This window comes from Ictidomys tridecemlineatus, chromosome 2 (assembly GCF_052094955.1).
Source record: "Ictidomys tridecemlineatus isolate mIctTri1 chromosome 2, mIctTri1.hap1, whole genome shotgun sequence".
Taxonomy (NCBI): Eukaryota; Metazoa; Chordata; class Mammalia; order Rodentia; family Sciuridae; genus Ictidomys; species Ictidomys tridecemlineatus.
The window spans coordinates 44,555,309-44,571,511 of record NC_135478.1 but is presented as its reverse complement, the minus strand read 5'-3'; the positions used below and the strand labels follow the sequence as shown (position 1 = coordinate 44,571,511).

The 16,203-nt window shown below is 38.4% G+C and overlaps 1 protein-coding gene across 8 annotated transcripts in view; it reads right to left on the bottom strand.

Annotated features, from left to right (window-relative positions):
- Positions 1–2,984: 2,984 nt before the first annotated feature.
- Arhgef3 (Rho guanine nucleotide exchange factor 3) overlaps positions 2,985–16,203 on the bottom strand; it is a 311,883-nt gene continuing 298,664 nt past the window's right edge. For 6 of the 8 annotated variants that reach the window (XM_078038366.1, XM_078038365.1, XM_005317224.5 and 3 more), the window contains 3 exons: positions 10,203–10,373; positions 7,310–7,496; positions 2,985–5,229 (listed from right to left, as the gene is read on the bottom strand). In XM_078038366.1, the coding sequence (XP_077894492.1) occupies positions 4,877–5,229; positions 7,310–7,496; positions 10,203–10,373 (711 nt within the window). In that variant the 3' untranslated portion in view covers positions 2,985–4,876. The remainder of the gene's footprint in view (positions 5,230–7,309; positions 7,497–10,202; positions 10,374–16,203) is intronic. The other 2 variants (XM_078038368.1, XM_078038367.1) reach the window with 1 other exon arrangement.

Below are 16,203 nucleotides of genomic sequence, written 5' to 3'. Positions count from 1 at the left end.
TGTTTACCCAAACTATGATACCCTCAGAAAGTTTATAGAAAACACTGTTTTCCCTAAAAATGAAGAAAGATGCTCTAGTACAAGACTAATGAGAAAAAAGAAAAAAAATTAGCAAAAAAAGGACCTGTGAGGGTAACCCTTTCCTCTAATTAATATAAGGGTTAAAAACAAAGGTGAGGGGGCTGGGGATGTGGCTCAAGCGGTAGCGCGCTCGCCTGGCATGCGTGCGGCCCGGGTTCGATCCTCAGCACCACATACCAACAAAGATGTTGTGTCCGCCGAGAACTAAAAAATAAATATTAAAAATTCTCTCTCTCTCTCCTCACTCTCTCTTTAAAAAAAAAAAAAAAAAAAAAAAAAAAAGGTGAGGAAACATTTCTGAAAGTAGAACAAAATATAAGAAAATTTAAAAAAAACGCAAGAATAGCTCATTCACAGAGTGCTTGCCTACCATGTACAAGGCCCTGGGTTTAATCCCCAGTACTGTAAGGAAAAAAAAAGTTAAGAATAAAGAGATAGATATGCACATCTGTAATCCCAGAGGCTCTGGAGGCTGTGATAGGAGGATCACAAGTTCAAAGCCAGCCTCAGCAATGGTGAAGCACTAAGCAACTCAGTGACACCATGTCTCTAAATAAAATACAAAATAGTGCTGGGGATGTGGCTAAGTGGTTGAGTGTCCTCGAGTTCAATCCCTGGTACCAAAAAAAATAAAAATAAAAATAAAAAATAAATAAAAATAAATAAATAAAGAGATAAGGGGCTAGGGGTAGAGCACTTGCCTACCATGCTCAAGGCCCTGGGTGCTGTGGTACATGCCTGTAATTCCAGTGACTTGGGAGGCTAAAGCAGGAGGTTTTCAAGTTGGAAGCCAAGCAACTTAGTGAGATTCTCAGCAACTTGGCTCAGCAACTTTGTGAGATCTGTCTCAAAATAAAAGAAAAAGGGCAAGGGGGATAGTAGCTCAGTGGTAGAGGGTACCTGGGTTCAGTCTCCAGTACTAAAAACAAAAACAAAATAACATTCAGATTCTTGCGATTGAAAAGGCTCCCCATGACACAGCATAATGAATGACAAAAGACTTGGACCACAGCCACACTTTTGAGAAATTCCACAACACACGATCAAATGTGATATTGTATAAAAGCAAGGAAAACTATTAGATTTTCATCATTTTTAAAGTGATTTCACATCTACAGTCTCACTCTTTAAATGGGCTGTTACATCCCAAGTCTTTTTTTTTTTTTTAACATATATGGAAACAGACACTGAATAAAACATCTGAGGAGGGCATATTTCAAATCTTTCACAGGTGAGATAACACTGAGGTATGTTTCTGTGTGGACATGTATGCATAGTGGACAAGCTATTTGGAATGCATGTCCAATTTCCTGAAATAAATAATTAGCTTTGAAAGATAGAGCTCACACTACTAAATCCTTGCTATTCCCCTAGTCTGCTGATGAACTTCTTTGTCAGAGTAGGTCTGGGTAACTGATGATATGCTAACCATACCTGGAGAAATGAGATAGGATGTAATGAGCAGTGATGTTTTCTGTAAACTTGTTTGCCTAAATACCCTTGAGGTACAGTGAATAAAGTCACCTCTTATCATTGTGTGCTTATTCACATGGTCACAGTTTTATGTCTTCATAATTTTCAGATTCCTACTGGTAGGTTTGGCTTTGGCGATCTCTCTCCCATTTCGCTTCCAATGTAGTTATTATAGAATTCTGTCAAGAAACAAGATAGCATGAATTAAACGAATCAACTATATCAACAAAAGGGGGCATTCACTACCTATTCCACAATGCCAGGAGGAGCTTGGCTGAGTAAACTGACCTGAGTGTGGCCATTCTCTTCATCAAATATTCCAGAGAGTCCTCAGGCTTTTGGAAAATTAGTCAGAAATAGACACGAATAGAGTATAAATGGAAAAGTGGAACCAAGATGGTTCACCAAGATGGTGGGCTGCAGCTTCCTGTAACCACAGTCTTTGCTGAAACAAGACTGTGGTTACAAAGAGGTTTGCATTCTTAGCTGCTGGAGATTATGCTGGGAATGGAAACCAAAGCAGTCGGTGGTGGTGACCACAGTCCAAAAGCTGAAACCATACTCTAACTTTGCATAACATGACTAGTTCTGGCTGTTTTCATTGCTTAAGACTGTTCATTTAGACTGTGAGGATTACATCTAGTTGTGTGTAAAATAACCCTCAGTCATTTGCACTAACTCACAAAATGTCAACGCAAGCGTTTTCTAATATACTAGTAAAGACACATCCTCTAGTCACAATTGTGGGAGTGAGAAATGGAGGGAATATCCAAGATGGCACCAAAGAAGGACAAGAAGGACAAAAAAGAAGAGGAGAACTTTTTTTTTTTTTTTTTTTAGAAAAAAATATGGACTTATTTATTTGACTTTCTTACATAATCTGGGAATTAACAATTTGTTAAAGTAAATGGTATCATAAAGATGAATCTACCAGCCTTATTGGACCAATGTGCAATTGAGAACTGGCTACTAACAGCTTAAAACTGTCTATTTTTTTCATTTGAAAACAACCCTTTGTAGGAAATAAAACTAACCATTTCAATAAAAAAGTGGACTGAAATTCCAGTAAGAATTTCAAAGTGAAATTTGCCTTCTCTTATATTTAGCCCCAAGTTTATCAACAGTCACCTATGTTGGCAATAAGATTCAATATTTCCATAATAAGTGACTTTATACCTAATATGGATAAAGCCAGAGTTATTAAAATGAGTGAATAAATAAGTGAATGAATATAGAATGAAAAAAATAGATCTTAGATACGTAAATTTCAAAAAAGCTTTGCTAGGCTAAATCAAAGCATTTATTTCAGCTGTACACGGTTACGAGTTTGTATTTGGGAAAGATAAGCAAAAATTTTAGAAAGACCCTTCCTTCCCAAAAGGACAGTTGAAACTTGCTGGTTGTTAGGCAAACACTGGACAAAAGAAAGATGACATTTTTAATGTAATTTATTTGAAATGCTTCCAGAAAAGTTTAAGGCCATTATACAAAAACATTCATTTCATCAAGACATTCATTGACTTTCTTCTCTAGACAAACACTTGTCAAATCTCTTCTCAATATGTTGCCCAAAGTGGCCCCACAGCTCTTTCTTTTCTTTCTTATCATCAAATGACTCTTCGGAGCTTCCCCCTGCTTCTTTCTATCTGTAGTAGGTTCATCCACCTGCTAACTCAATAACGATTTGAGAAACAAAGCAGTTTTAAATAAACTCGTAATAGAAAAAATTCACCATGTTTAAAATCTATAAATACAGAAATATGTTTTACAGGGTAAAATCGACCATAATATTTTTCTTTGTTTTTGAAAAATAATAATGTCATATACCTTATTTTTATATTGATAAATCTTGTCACACAGCTTTTTTGAATGCACATGATATATATACATAATAAAATGACATCATTGTATGTTCTGTTTTCTGTAAACTTGAAAGACACAGGAAGATTAAAAAAAACTTTTGGCAATAATTTAGAATCATTACTACTAGTGCTGGTGTGGGTATACTTTTGCACAGTTCATCCTAAATATTTACACTCATAGGGAACTTTTCCATGTATTTTGTTAAGTTTTTTTTTTTTTTTAAGGTGCACGTAACTTTGCTCTGTAAATCAGGGCCTGGGCAGGTTTTCCCAGGCCTTTTCTATTGAGTTTGGCTAGCTGATCCTAAGAGAGATAAAGAAATTGGCCTCTGGAGAATGTATACAATTCTGATTACAGTGCACAACCAGAGATGCAAAATGATGGCCCAAAAGCAGAGCAAGAAATCCAAGGCTCTGGCCTTTCTCAGAAGGCTCTGGACCATGCTTTTCTTCTTAAATGGTTCCCTCAGAAGGTAATAAAGCATTTCTCAATGAAGCACTTCTCACTCTCAATTCTCCCTCTCCTGGGACAAGGGAGCACTTCTCACTCCCAATTCTCCCTCTCCTGTGTTTTGTAAACAGAGTCATCCACAGGCAGCTAAGGTCTCTTTTCTGCTGCTTCACACTCTAAAATAGGAGTGGCTTAGACAGATTAAAACAAATGGAGTCATTATCCTGGCAGGTTTTCCCAGGCCTTTTCTATTCTGCAGTTTTAGGCTAGAGATGGCTTTCTACAGCAACCCACTAACCATGACAGCCACATCCTGGAGCTGCACACATTTCAGTTAAAGATTCAGAGCTGGCAGCTGCTTTTGTCCCTTGCCCTTCCAAGGGCAGCCTCTATTTCATATCCTCATAGATTACTGCATTGAATTTGCACTGGATGGAACTGCAAGGTTTAAACCATGATCTCTCCTTTGCAAAATAAGCCTTCAGAATCCCCAGGGATGTTTTCATGCTTTCTGTTTGAATAACAGAACCAAGCTCACTTCAAGGACTAGTCTTTTCTGGTTCTCCCTTAAAGCTGTCCTGATACCCTGTTGGCAAAGCCCTCTAAATTCCATGCCTTTGGCTACCATGTCAAAGAGCTAGACAAGCACTAGAGAAGCATGGGAGGAAGGACTCTGTAAGCAAGCTATGCAAAACAGTAGTTCAGAGTTTCTGTTCTTTCTACTTTTCAAAATCCAGCAGGACAATTGAAAGCAACTTGTTCAAGTACCTGTCCATCCATCCAGACACTTGTGAGATACAGTACAGGGTAACGGCTGCCACAGATTCCAGCTGACACAGACAGATTGACTGGCAGTTACAGTACTAGGAACAAAGATACAGATACAAGAGACTGGGCCAACACGTTCACAAAAGTATGAAAAAGTGCTTCTCCAAACTGTTCCATGTGTGGAATGCAAATACTGTACAGGTAGAACACAGGGCTACTTCCAGGAGCACCAGCCCCTCTGTCAGACATTGCTTTCCACATGCCTGCTGTTCCCACAGGAGGAATCTGTCTGTTCCATTCGCTCACAGTCAAGGCTGACCTCGCTTGTGTCCATACTGCAATCTGACTCACTGTCCGACTGGTCCATCTGCTCGAGTTTTGTTTCTCCCTGTGGCGCTCTGCTTACAGTGGCGGGATTAAGGAATGGTTCCTCAGAGTCAAGCATCCCAGCCTGCCCGGTGGCACACAGGACTGTTTCCTTGGCTTGACGAATACAGTTGAGCCATTGCTGCTTGTTGAAAGTGTCATTGGCTTGTAGCGAGTGGGTCTGACTTTGGGATCCATTTTTGAAACTGACTCTGAAGAAGTTTTTAACTAGAAATTAAAAATATGTGGAAAAAATGTCAACAGAAAAGTATTTCCCCAGGCTGACACTACCCTAGATACCATGGCAGACACTGCTGATTGTAAAATGTTTGCCACTGATGCGGCACATAGCTCAGCTCCACCTGATGCCACCATCTATCAATTGGAGTTGACATGAGCTGGCCTCTCAGTTACCCTTTCTGCTCTCAGAAGCTAGAAAATGAATATCGGCTTGGAATACCTAAGTGTTACTTTTCAGGGGACCACCACAGTATTGGTTACCAAACTTGTCTCCAAAATCCCTTAGGGAGCTTGTTAAAAATACAGATCCCCAGGCCCTACCCTTAGAGATTCAATATGTCTAAAGCTGACCTTATAATGTACAGTTTCAATAAGTGCTCCAAGGAAGAGCTTTTACCAGTTTAAGAAGCTCTTTGTAACATCAAAACATGCCCACAACCCTTCATATGAGAGTACCTGGATGCTTAGTATTCATTGATTGAAAAGATATTTAAAGTCATAGAGCTGTTATAAATTTTTGCTTAAAAAGGAAATTTTATTTCAATTATCTCAATAGGCACAACATGCATTAGTTAATTCATGTATTTACAGTATTAGACATTGAAAATAGGAACACTTTAACACTGAGCTATATCCCCAGTCCTTTTTATTTTTTAAATTATTCCACGACAGGGTCTTGCTGAGTTGCTTAGGCTAGCCTTGAACCTGTGATCCTCCTTGCCTCAACTTTCCAACTTGCTGGGATTATATGGGTGCTCCACTGTGCCCAGCGGCAACTTGCATTTAAAAAATGCTAGTACATGATATGGAAGACCTTTATTCTAAAAACAACATTGATTAGCATGTAATGGGCCCTGTGTGCCACATGTAATGCTTGGTTCATAGAAATATCTATAGTTAGACACCTTGCACTTCCTGTGTGACCACCAGACTAGGAACTACCACTCCAGCCATTTAGTGGCTAAGCAATAAAGGTAGAGTAGGCCAAAATGTTTCATTGGTAGTTGCCTTTGGCTAGAAGCTAATTCTAGTCCCTTAAATTAAGGCTCCCCCTTTTGATTCTGCATTAGTGCCTCAACTCCTCTGTGATTCAGTTGCTTTATTTGTAAAGCCTTTATTTGTAAATGTGATAATTCATGTAAGTGCTTATACAATACCTGGCCCAAAGTCAGTACTCAAAAAAATGTAAGATTTATTTCTACTGTGGCTGCTGCTGCTACTTCTACTACTACTGGGATACAGGAATTGTTGAGTAGCTAAGAGGCAGGACATAATAATTATCTTCACAACAGGGTGTCTATGTTAACCCAGGAGATTCAGATATTATTTTCTTTAAGAATTCCCTGACAATCTCTCCTATAACAAACCTCCTATTCTATCCCTCTCTCTCCCCTTACTGGGTTTCAGTTTTTAACCAGCACCATGAATGTTTGTTTATTGATCTCCTCTATGACAATGTAAGCGTCACAGGGACAAAGAATCTAACTGCCCACTTCACCACTGTATGTACTAGTGCCAAGAACAGCACTTGACACATGGTAGGTACTTTCTAGATATTGCTGTTGTAGCTTCTCTTAGTTAATTCCTTTGTTAAGCCTCCAGTTAGAGAAGCCCATTGAGTAATGTTTCAGATGAATGCTCATCTCAGCTGACCATTCTTAAGTCTCTTTAAGGACCATTCTGCCTGCTTAACCTCAAAAACTACCATTATATAACTGGTACCCAGATAGAGACCATCTGGTATTAAGTACACTTACATCCAACTGCAGGGATCAGGAACAGGGAGTGAAAGGTGCACCAGCATTGTGCAAATGGCTCACTTACATTATCTCTCTTAATTGTTAAAACAACTTTATGAAGGAGGTAGGCACGCATCGCTTTTGCAGATAGGAAACTGAGGCTCATGGAGGTTGAACAAGGTTACATAATCAGTAAGTGAAGAGACAGCACTGGAATGCAATTTAACTCTAAGGCTAGGGCTCTTCACTTTTCACCATCTAGGCATTCCTACTAAATTCTAACGACCAAAACTATTCACCAAATGAACAGAGTCTACCCCTGTACATACTTCTCTCATTGTTGCTGAAAGCCCCACGCAAAGAGCCACCTAGCCTCACTTCTCCGTCCTGCAGGTCTTCCAGCATAAGGTCCTTCACGGGTATTGGCTGACGGTACAACTGGTAGCAGAGCTGCTCATTGTGGGTGACGGCTCGAGTGATCACAAGCACTTCTTGGAATAGGAAAACATGCAGTTTCTAGAAGAAAAGAATCCACAGACTTTCCTAAGCAACAATCTAAAGAGTGGTTCATGTGTAGATCTCTGTAGCAAGAGGTCCCAAGTTCTCACAAAAAAAAAAAAAAAAGAGGTCCCCAGGTACCAGGTTTACAATGGATTGTGGACTCTTAGGCTCAAATCTACCTCCAGGAGAGCAGAAGTTGGGCAGATTTAAAGCATTTCCATATATGAATAGCCTGCCTTTCATATAGATACCTTCCTAAGGACCCACTGGAGAAAGTCTTTCTGTTTGTTACAGATACGTAACGCCAGGGCTGTCAGCTCCAGGGGCCCTATCTACACTGAGATTCAAAACCTGTGCAGGCACACATAGCTTTCAGCTCTACTAAGAGAAAAATAAGAAAGGGGAATAGAATGAAAGGGGAAAAAGAACTCTCCTGGCTTTGGTGTATAATTGCCCCATATAATTACAAGAGATTGAAATTAACAATGGCATATAAAAAATGAGACTGTCATATCAAAGCCTAATAGTCATCTCTGCTTCCTAAACTCGTGAAAACGCTTGTTGCTTCAACCACAGAGCTGATTATCAGCTTCATCCAGTGATTGCAACGGGGGAACACTGCTCATTCCTGAGGGAACAGAGCACACTGCTGTAACCACAGGAAAGATGATCCAAATTTTCCTTCTCAGTTAAGTTCATCAGCACCTGAGTTTTCCGAAGAGGCTGTGCTTAAAAGGCACATTATGGGCAAAAAGAAAGTCTCAAAAATGAAGTCTTTTCTAACCATATCATGAAAGAGTTTGCCAGGTAGAGCTGAGGAAAATTTGCTCCATTCAATTCCCTTTTTTTTTTTTTTTTGGTACTGGGAGTTGAACCCAGAGATGTTCTATCACTGAGCCACACCCTCAGCCTTTTTATTTTTTATTGCTGAGGCTGGCCTTGAACTTAGAATCCTCCTGCTTCAGTTTCCTGAGTTGTGGGCATTACAGGCATGTGCCACCACGCCTGGCTGCTGCATTCAATTCTAAGTCCCAGACTCTTCTCACAGTTTGGAAATACTTTGGGATTAAAGTAAAAAGATCCACAACCCTGCAGCTAGGTTCTGGCTTTCTGGGGGAAACATTTGGGAATGTATAACCAGGGATCTCAAAGGAGTGATCAGAAGGTAGAGGTGGAAACTCAGATTAGATTCTTGATTTGGAGGCAGGAGAAGCATACTGAGCATTATCAAGTCATTTCTTCTTTGAGAAAAAAGTAATCTTGTCAGTCTCCCATCACACATACATACCACAAAGTGCAGAAACAAAAACTCCACCAAATCTCTGTTGATGAATATTAAAGGTATATTTTAAAAGTTTGGAAAACAGAGTAAAACACAAAAGAACCAAGTTCAAGATTTTTTTGAGATGGTGGTAGAATGTATGAGGATTATTCTTTTGGACATGGGGGTAGAAAGGGATTGGTCATTATTTTATATACTTAATCAGATTCTTATACTATTTTTTAAAAATAGTATACGAACCTTTATTTTATTTATTTATTTATATGTGATGCTGAGAATCAAACCCAATGCCTCACACATGCAAGCGCTCTACTACTGGACCACAACCCCAGCCCCAGATTCTTATACTATTTCTACCTCAATCAATCTTATAGTTGAGATATGTAGTTTGAATTCAGATCATCTGAGCAACCTTTAAAAAATATACTTCATTCATAAATATTCATGGAGAATTCCTCTTAGTTTCAGCTCCCTTTTGCCCTCAAGTTATCACATTTTTTTTTTTTGACACAAAATTTTGTTCTCAATGACCTTCACAACTCTATCAAGGGCAAAATGCAACAAACTTTCCACCCCAGTTGCTATTTTTGTTCTCATAACTCTATCTGCCTAGGATTCATCTTAAAAGTTCCAGGCACATCAATCAGAAAGTTCTTAGGCCTTCAGTGAGAGACAAAAGAGAACAGGTCCACACCCAGTGGGAAAAATTCTTCCTATTTTGCACAGGGCTTCATAGAAAGCACATGCAAGTTGTTGAGTGTCAGATAATAGAAATCCACTAGTGCTTCTTGTGTCTTTCAGCAAGAAGCAGAACATGACTTTCTGGCCATTGTAACTCCTTAGAAAACAGACACAGGACTTCAGGAGTGGTCTTGCTGGGTCTTATTGTCCACATCAAACCATCAGCTGGCTAGATCCACAGCAGCCCTGATAACAACCATGACATGTACTCACTGATGTCAAATGACATTTCCAGGCTGCTCAGTCTTGGTTGAAAGGGTGTCCCTTGAATTCTCAAACTTTATCAATCTCTTCAAGATTGAAAAATTCCTTTTTTCTAAAAAAATTTTTTAGACAGAGACTTGCTAAGTTGCTGAGGCCTCAAATGAGTAATCCTCCTATCTTGGCCTCCTATGTTGCTGGGACTATAAACATGCACCACTGTACCTGGTGTCTTTCCAAAGGTCATGATCAAACAAAATAAAAAATCTGACAAACCTGTTGGTTTCCAAAATTCTTTCTGAATATTTACTTGCCCATGATATTAAAAATTTAAAGGTAATACATAGTTCAGTGATGTAAAAGATACTAAAAAAACAATTTTTATTTATAAAAATTCAACCCTAGACTGGGAAGGAATAATAAGAGGAGGCTCAGATCAAATGCATTAAGGATGGGGGTGGCCCAGGATGAGATTGGCAAGGAGAGCAGCCACTTACCACACCCCGGTTGTTCTTCAGTTCACCATGACAACACAGGACTCTTGAGCTGTCAATCAAAGAGTCTTTCTGGCCTTCTTCCAAATAAAGAAGCCGTTCTTTATAATAACGGCATTCAGATTCCCCAGTCTTGATGTTGATTTCTGCCACAATTCCCTGAATGATGTTTATCTATGGCAACAAAAAGGAAAATAAGTATGGAGAAAGCAAGCAAACCATCCATACAAAGCAGTTTTAGGGCCAGCCTAGAGATCACCAAGATCCACTTGTATCTAATTCTGAGATTTATCTAAGTTACCGCTTTGGGAAAAGAGGAAAAATGCTTTTAATATACTGTTATCTATCCCTACATATCCTTAATGTGCACATACATATACATTTTATTTACAAAAATATACAGATTTTTATATTGCATATAAACCTAAAAATATTGAGCCAGGTATGGTGGTGCACACCTGCAATCCCAGCAACTTGGAGGCTAAGGAAGGAGGATTTTAACTTCGAGGACAGCCTGGCAACTTAGCAAGACCCTGGGGATTTAGCTCAGTGGTAGGGTGCTTGCCTCTCATGCGTAAAGCCCTGGATTCAATTCCCAGCATCACACACACACACACACACACACAAAAAAAAAAAAAAAAAAAAAAAAGAAAAAGAAAGAAAGAAAGAAAAAGAAAAGAAAAGAAAAAAGGACAGGAGTTGTAGCTTGGTGGTAGAGTGCCCCTGACTTCAATTCCCAGTACTGCAAATAAAACAAAACAAACCTAATATTGATGCATATTCTTATCTGAGAGAAAGAGATCAAAGGTGGTCTGATGTTTAAGATACTATTGATGAGCACATTTCTTAATAAAACACACTCATAATGTTGAAAATTTAGTCATATAAATAATTGGACCAAGGAAAAAAAAATCTGAATGTAGATGTCCAAAAAAGAGGGTCTGTCTCTGGGATGTACAAGTTGGTTTTAAGGTCTCTCTACATGTGCCCAACCTAATGCCACAAACTATAATTGCAAATTGAATGTGAACAAATGGTTTGAATATATTTTTAATGAGAAAACATAAATGTTTTATAAAGGATGGAGGAAAAAAGAATGCAAAGACACTAGGAGTTATGAAGGGGAAATTTTGTACAAATACATTTTGCACATGTAAGGGAATTAGGGGCAAAGAAAATTCAAAGAGATAGTAGATTCAAGAAAAAAAATGGCAAAACAAAACAAGACTCTGAGATGTAACCAGTGGGTACTTATTTGGATGTATTGTTATTTGATGACTTTGATAACATGTCCAAACATTAGAAAATATGGAAAACAAAGGATGAGAAATTAGCAGAACAAAATCAATTACAAAGGGCTGGGATTGTGGCTCAGCAGCAGAGTGCTTGCCTCGAACATATGCGGCACTGGATTTGAGCCTCGAGACTACATAAAAATAAATAAATAAAATAAAGGTATTGTGTCCATCTACAACTAAAAAAATATTTAAAAAAAATCAATACGACAAATCAAAGGCAAAACAATGACTTCCTCAGCAGGATTCTCTGTTCCCTATGAGTGTAAAGAAAAACAGTTCCATCTTTCTTATGGTAACGGAAGAAAACTTAACAGATGGGTTATACTGACTAGGCCTCTTCTTGGTCACATTTACTCAACAGAAAATACAATTTGGTCAAAAGCAAGGTTCTAACTTTTATACTGTTGGTGGGATTGTAAATTAGTTCAACCACTATGGAAATTAGTATGGAGGTCCTCAAAAGAGTGTGCATGACACTACCATATCATCCATCTATACCACTCCTCAGTATTTACCTTGAGGAATTAAAGTCATTATACTTAGTGATATGACATACCCATGTTTATAGGAGCACAAGTCACAATAGCCAAACTATGGAACCAAGCCTAGAAAATGGGGTATATATACATGATGAAATTTTATTCAGCCACAAAACAGAATGAAATTATTTCATTTGCAGGAAAATGGATGGAACCTGAGATCATTACATTAAGTGAAATAAGCCAAACTCAAAAAGTCACAAGTCATATGTTTTCTCTCATATATGGAAGCCAGAAAAAGAAAAAGATATGATGTGAGCTCATGAAAAACAAAGGAATATCAGTAAAATAGAGGAAAAGGACCAGTGGATAAGGAGGAAGGGAGGGAAGGGGAAAGCGCTGGGGAGTGATATTGGCCAAATCATATTGTTAAGTTGCATGTATGTACAAATAGGTAACAACAAATCCCATCAATCATAATGCTCTAATTTAAAAAAATGTGGAGGAAAAAAAAAGCAGGGTTCTAAAAGGGGTCTTTATTTAGTCATCAGCTACTAGATCTGGTAATAAACATGGTAATGAATTCTTTCTAGATTTGCTAAGTGATCTTTTATCTATGCTAGTTAAATGATAACTTGTGTCCAAAGCAACCAGATAAAGACTACCACTCAGTTTTTGTTTTGTGGTTGTTGTTGTTTTTGTTTGGTACAGGTTAAACTCATAGGCACTCAACCACTGAGCCACACCCCCAGACCTATTTTGTATTTTATTTGGAGACAGAATCTCCCTGAGTTGCTTAGTGCCTTGCCATTGCTGAGGCTGGCTTTGAACTCTTGATCCTCCTGTCTCAGCCTCCCAAGCTTCCGGGAATACAGGTGTGTGCTACTTCGCCCAGCTACCACTCAGTTTTAATGTTTGTATTTGATACATGTTTGGCAAATCTAACAGCTCTGAGTAGGTCTGGTGATTATGTCTAGAGGATAAATGCATAATCTGTACATTTTTGTAGCTATTATGAGATTCAAAGATGATTTACATCTTTTCTCTATTTCCTAAATTTTGGTGATAGCACGACTGATTAAAAACATATACTTTAGGGTCTGGGTTCAATCCTCAGCACCACATAAAAATAAATAAATAAAGTAAAGATATTATGTCCATTTGCAACTAAAAAAAATACTTAAAAAATACAGGCTCCTTAGTGTCATATAAAAGCTTTTGGCCTTTCATGTCATCAGCCTAATATTAAATCATCTAAAATTAGTCTGAATTTTATTAACACAAAGCAAATAATATTAGAGTACTTTGGTATCTTTGATATACTAATTTTGTCTTTGTTTCTTTCTTCTCATCTTGGTTTTCCCCTCTTGATACTCATTGTTACTTTTTTTTTTTTTTGGTACTGGGGATTGAACCCAGGGGCACTTAACCACTGAGTCACATCTCCAGTGCATCCCCTTTTTTTTCTTTAGAAACAGGGTCTTGCTGAGTTGCTTAGGGCCTTGCTAAGTTGCTAAAGCTGGCTTTGAACTTGCGATTCTCCTCCTCGGCTCCCAAGCTGCTGGGATTACAGGCGTGTGGCACTGTGCCTGAAGCATTGTTACTTTTGAAACTACACAAAACACACTAATGCCCATGACTCATCTTTCAAATAAATTTAACTAATGTTTGTTGAGTACTGGTCCAGTGTTGGATTAGATGCTTTCAAAGAAATGAGAGTGGGCTGGGGATGTGGCTCAAGCGGTAGCGCACTAGCCTGGCATGCGCGCAGTGCTAGGTTTGATCCTCAGCACCACATACAAACAAAGATGTTGAGTCTGCCGAAAACTAAAAAATAAATATTAAAAAAATTCTCTCTCTCTCTCTCTCTAAAAAAAAAAAGAAGAAGAAGAAGAAGAAAAAGAAATGAGAGTGAGTCCCTGACCTTGAAAAGCTTAACACATACAGGGAGGTATCTGAGCAATTGTTTTATGTCTACCTTATCATTTAGTCTTTCTTCGTCTTTATATGTAGTGGAATCCACACTTTCCCCTTGTTTTTAAAGAACTTAGCATAGCTGCCTGTGGTTTATCTTATTAATTAACTATTACTAGGTGTACCAAGCCAGCTGGAACAAACACACACTTGAATCAATTTTCTGAGTTACCTGCAAGTATTCAGGAAATCAGAAAGAAGACAAACCATAGCCATAATGATGTGCTCATTTCCTAATTAAACCTAGGAACTGAACAGCTGGCATGTCACGTGAAGATTCATGAACTCAATGCCACAGTGACTGTTCCTTAGGCAGCTATGACTACTTTCAAATTCTGCTTCTTTTTCTGGTATTGGAAAAAATATTGAGGCAAAACAATGGAAACAGTGTTATCATTCCATACTCTATATGTATATATTCATAAAAATAACTCCATATCTGCTTTTGTTTATTAAAAATGTTTTGTACTTTTATCCACCTGATCATGACATCATAAGGGTCTTTTCCTTTCCTTTTTCTTTTTTCCTTTTTGTGGTACTAGGGATTGAACCTAGGGGCTCTCTACCACTCAGCTATATCCCCAGCCCTGCAGTGGGACTTGAAGGAGATTTACTCTGCAGGATTTCAGGCAGTAATAAAGTTACATGTAGCAGTTTGCCAGTAATAGTCATGATAATTGTATATTTAAATTAAATTTATTATTGCATGTCCCATCAAGGACTGGACAGAGAAGATAATGAGAAACACAACAGGACAGGGTTGGGCCCACACATTCTGGAATCATCATCCTCAGAGTGGTATCTGAAAGCCCTGGCCATCTAGTCCCTTGTATCACAATGTCATCTACTCATCAGTTCCTGACAAGAATAGCAGTCTTCATTGCAGTTGCCTCAAAAGCAGGATTGTTCTTCCTATTTATTTATTTATTTATAGGAGTAAATAAGGAAGAGAAAGTTTTTTTTTGGGGGGGGAGTAAATAAGGAAGAGTAAGGATGGGGGGTAGGGATTAGACTGCAGAATCATTTTCTTACTGAAACAATCCCTAGAATTTAAAAGATTAAACAACCAATTCTCTAGAATATCTGAATATCCAAAGTTCTATTTTAAAAAGTTCCCTTTGGAGGGAAATATCTATCACCCCTCAAAACACTATTGATTCCTTTCATACTGGAAACAATCATATTTTTATCTGTTTTTAAATTCAAGCTTTAGCTCATTTTCTTAAAAAAAAGAATGGTATTCTTGGGCTACATATTAAAAAGAAATCTTTACAGTACAACTCAGAACAGGATTGTGTGCTTCACCAAAGTAATTATTTAGAGTAGCTGGGAGCTCACTGTTGTTTCTATTCAGGAAGACCACACACTTGCTGGGATGAAATATGGAGGGGAGGCAACAAGATCAGACACTTCCCAGTAATAAAAACAGACATGATGAAGTGAGATAGGCCTTATCCTCAGAGCCTGCATCCCTATCCAGGCTGGACTGGGAGCCTGGTCTATGTGTTGGGTCTGCCAATATACTGAACACCTCAAGGATCAGGAAAGTCTTTCCTTGTTCTTCTCTATTTCATGTGGAGACACTCAGCCCAGCTTTGCATCATCAAAGCCTTGCCACAAAGTCCGTCTGGTGACCAAACAGCTCTCTGCAATTTCAAAGGCAACACAGGCTCAAAGAAGTGGCCATCTTTCTGCACTAATGTACAGCATCATAACGAAGAATAAGGGTCCCAGCAGCTCAGGAGGCTGAGGCAAGAGGATTGCAAGTTCAAAGCCAGCCTCAGCAATGTAGAGGCACTAAGCAACTCAGTGAGACCTTGTCTCTAAATAAAATACAAAATAGGACTGGGGATGTGGCTCAGTAGTTGAATGCCCCTGAGTTCAATGCCTGGCATTCCCCCAACCCCCCCCCTCCCCACACAAAAGCATAAGGGCACAGTATTTGGAGTCTACATTGACAGGGTTTGAACATCAACTACTACTTGATGGCTCTGGACCTGAGCAAGCTATTTAACTATAATAAACTATAATTTAATTTAAATATATAATTTAACTATATAATATAATTTAACTATAATAAACGATCCCAATAAGAAAGCTATTTTGGGCCAAGGTTGTGGCTCAATTGGTAGAGTGCTTGCCTACTATATATGAGACACTGGGTTAGATCCTCAGCACTACATGAAAAAGAAATAAATATTAATAAAGGTATTGTGTCCATCTACAACTAAAAATATTTTTTTAAAAAAAGCT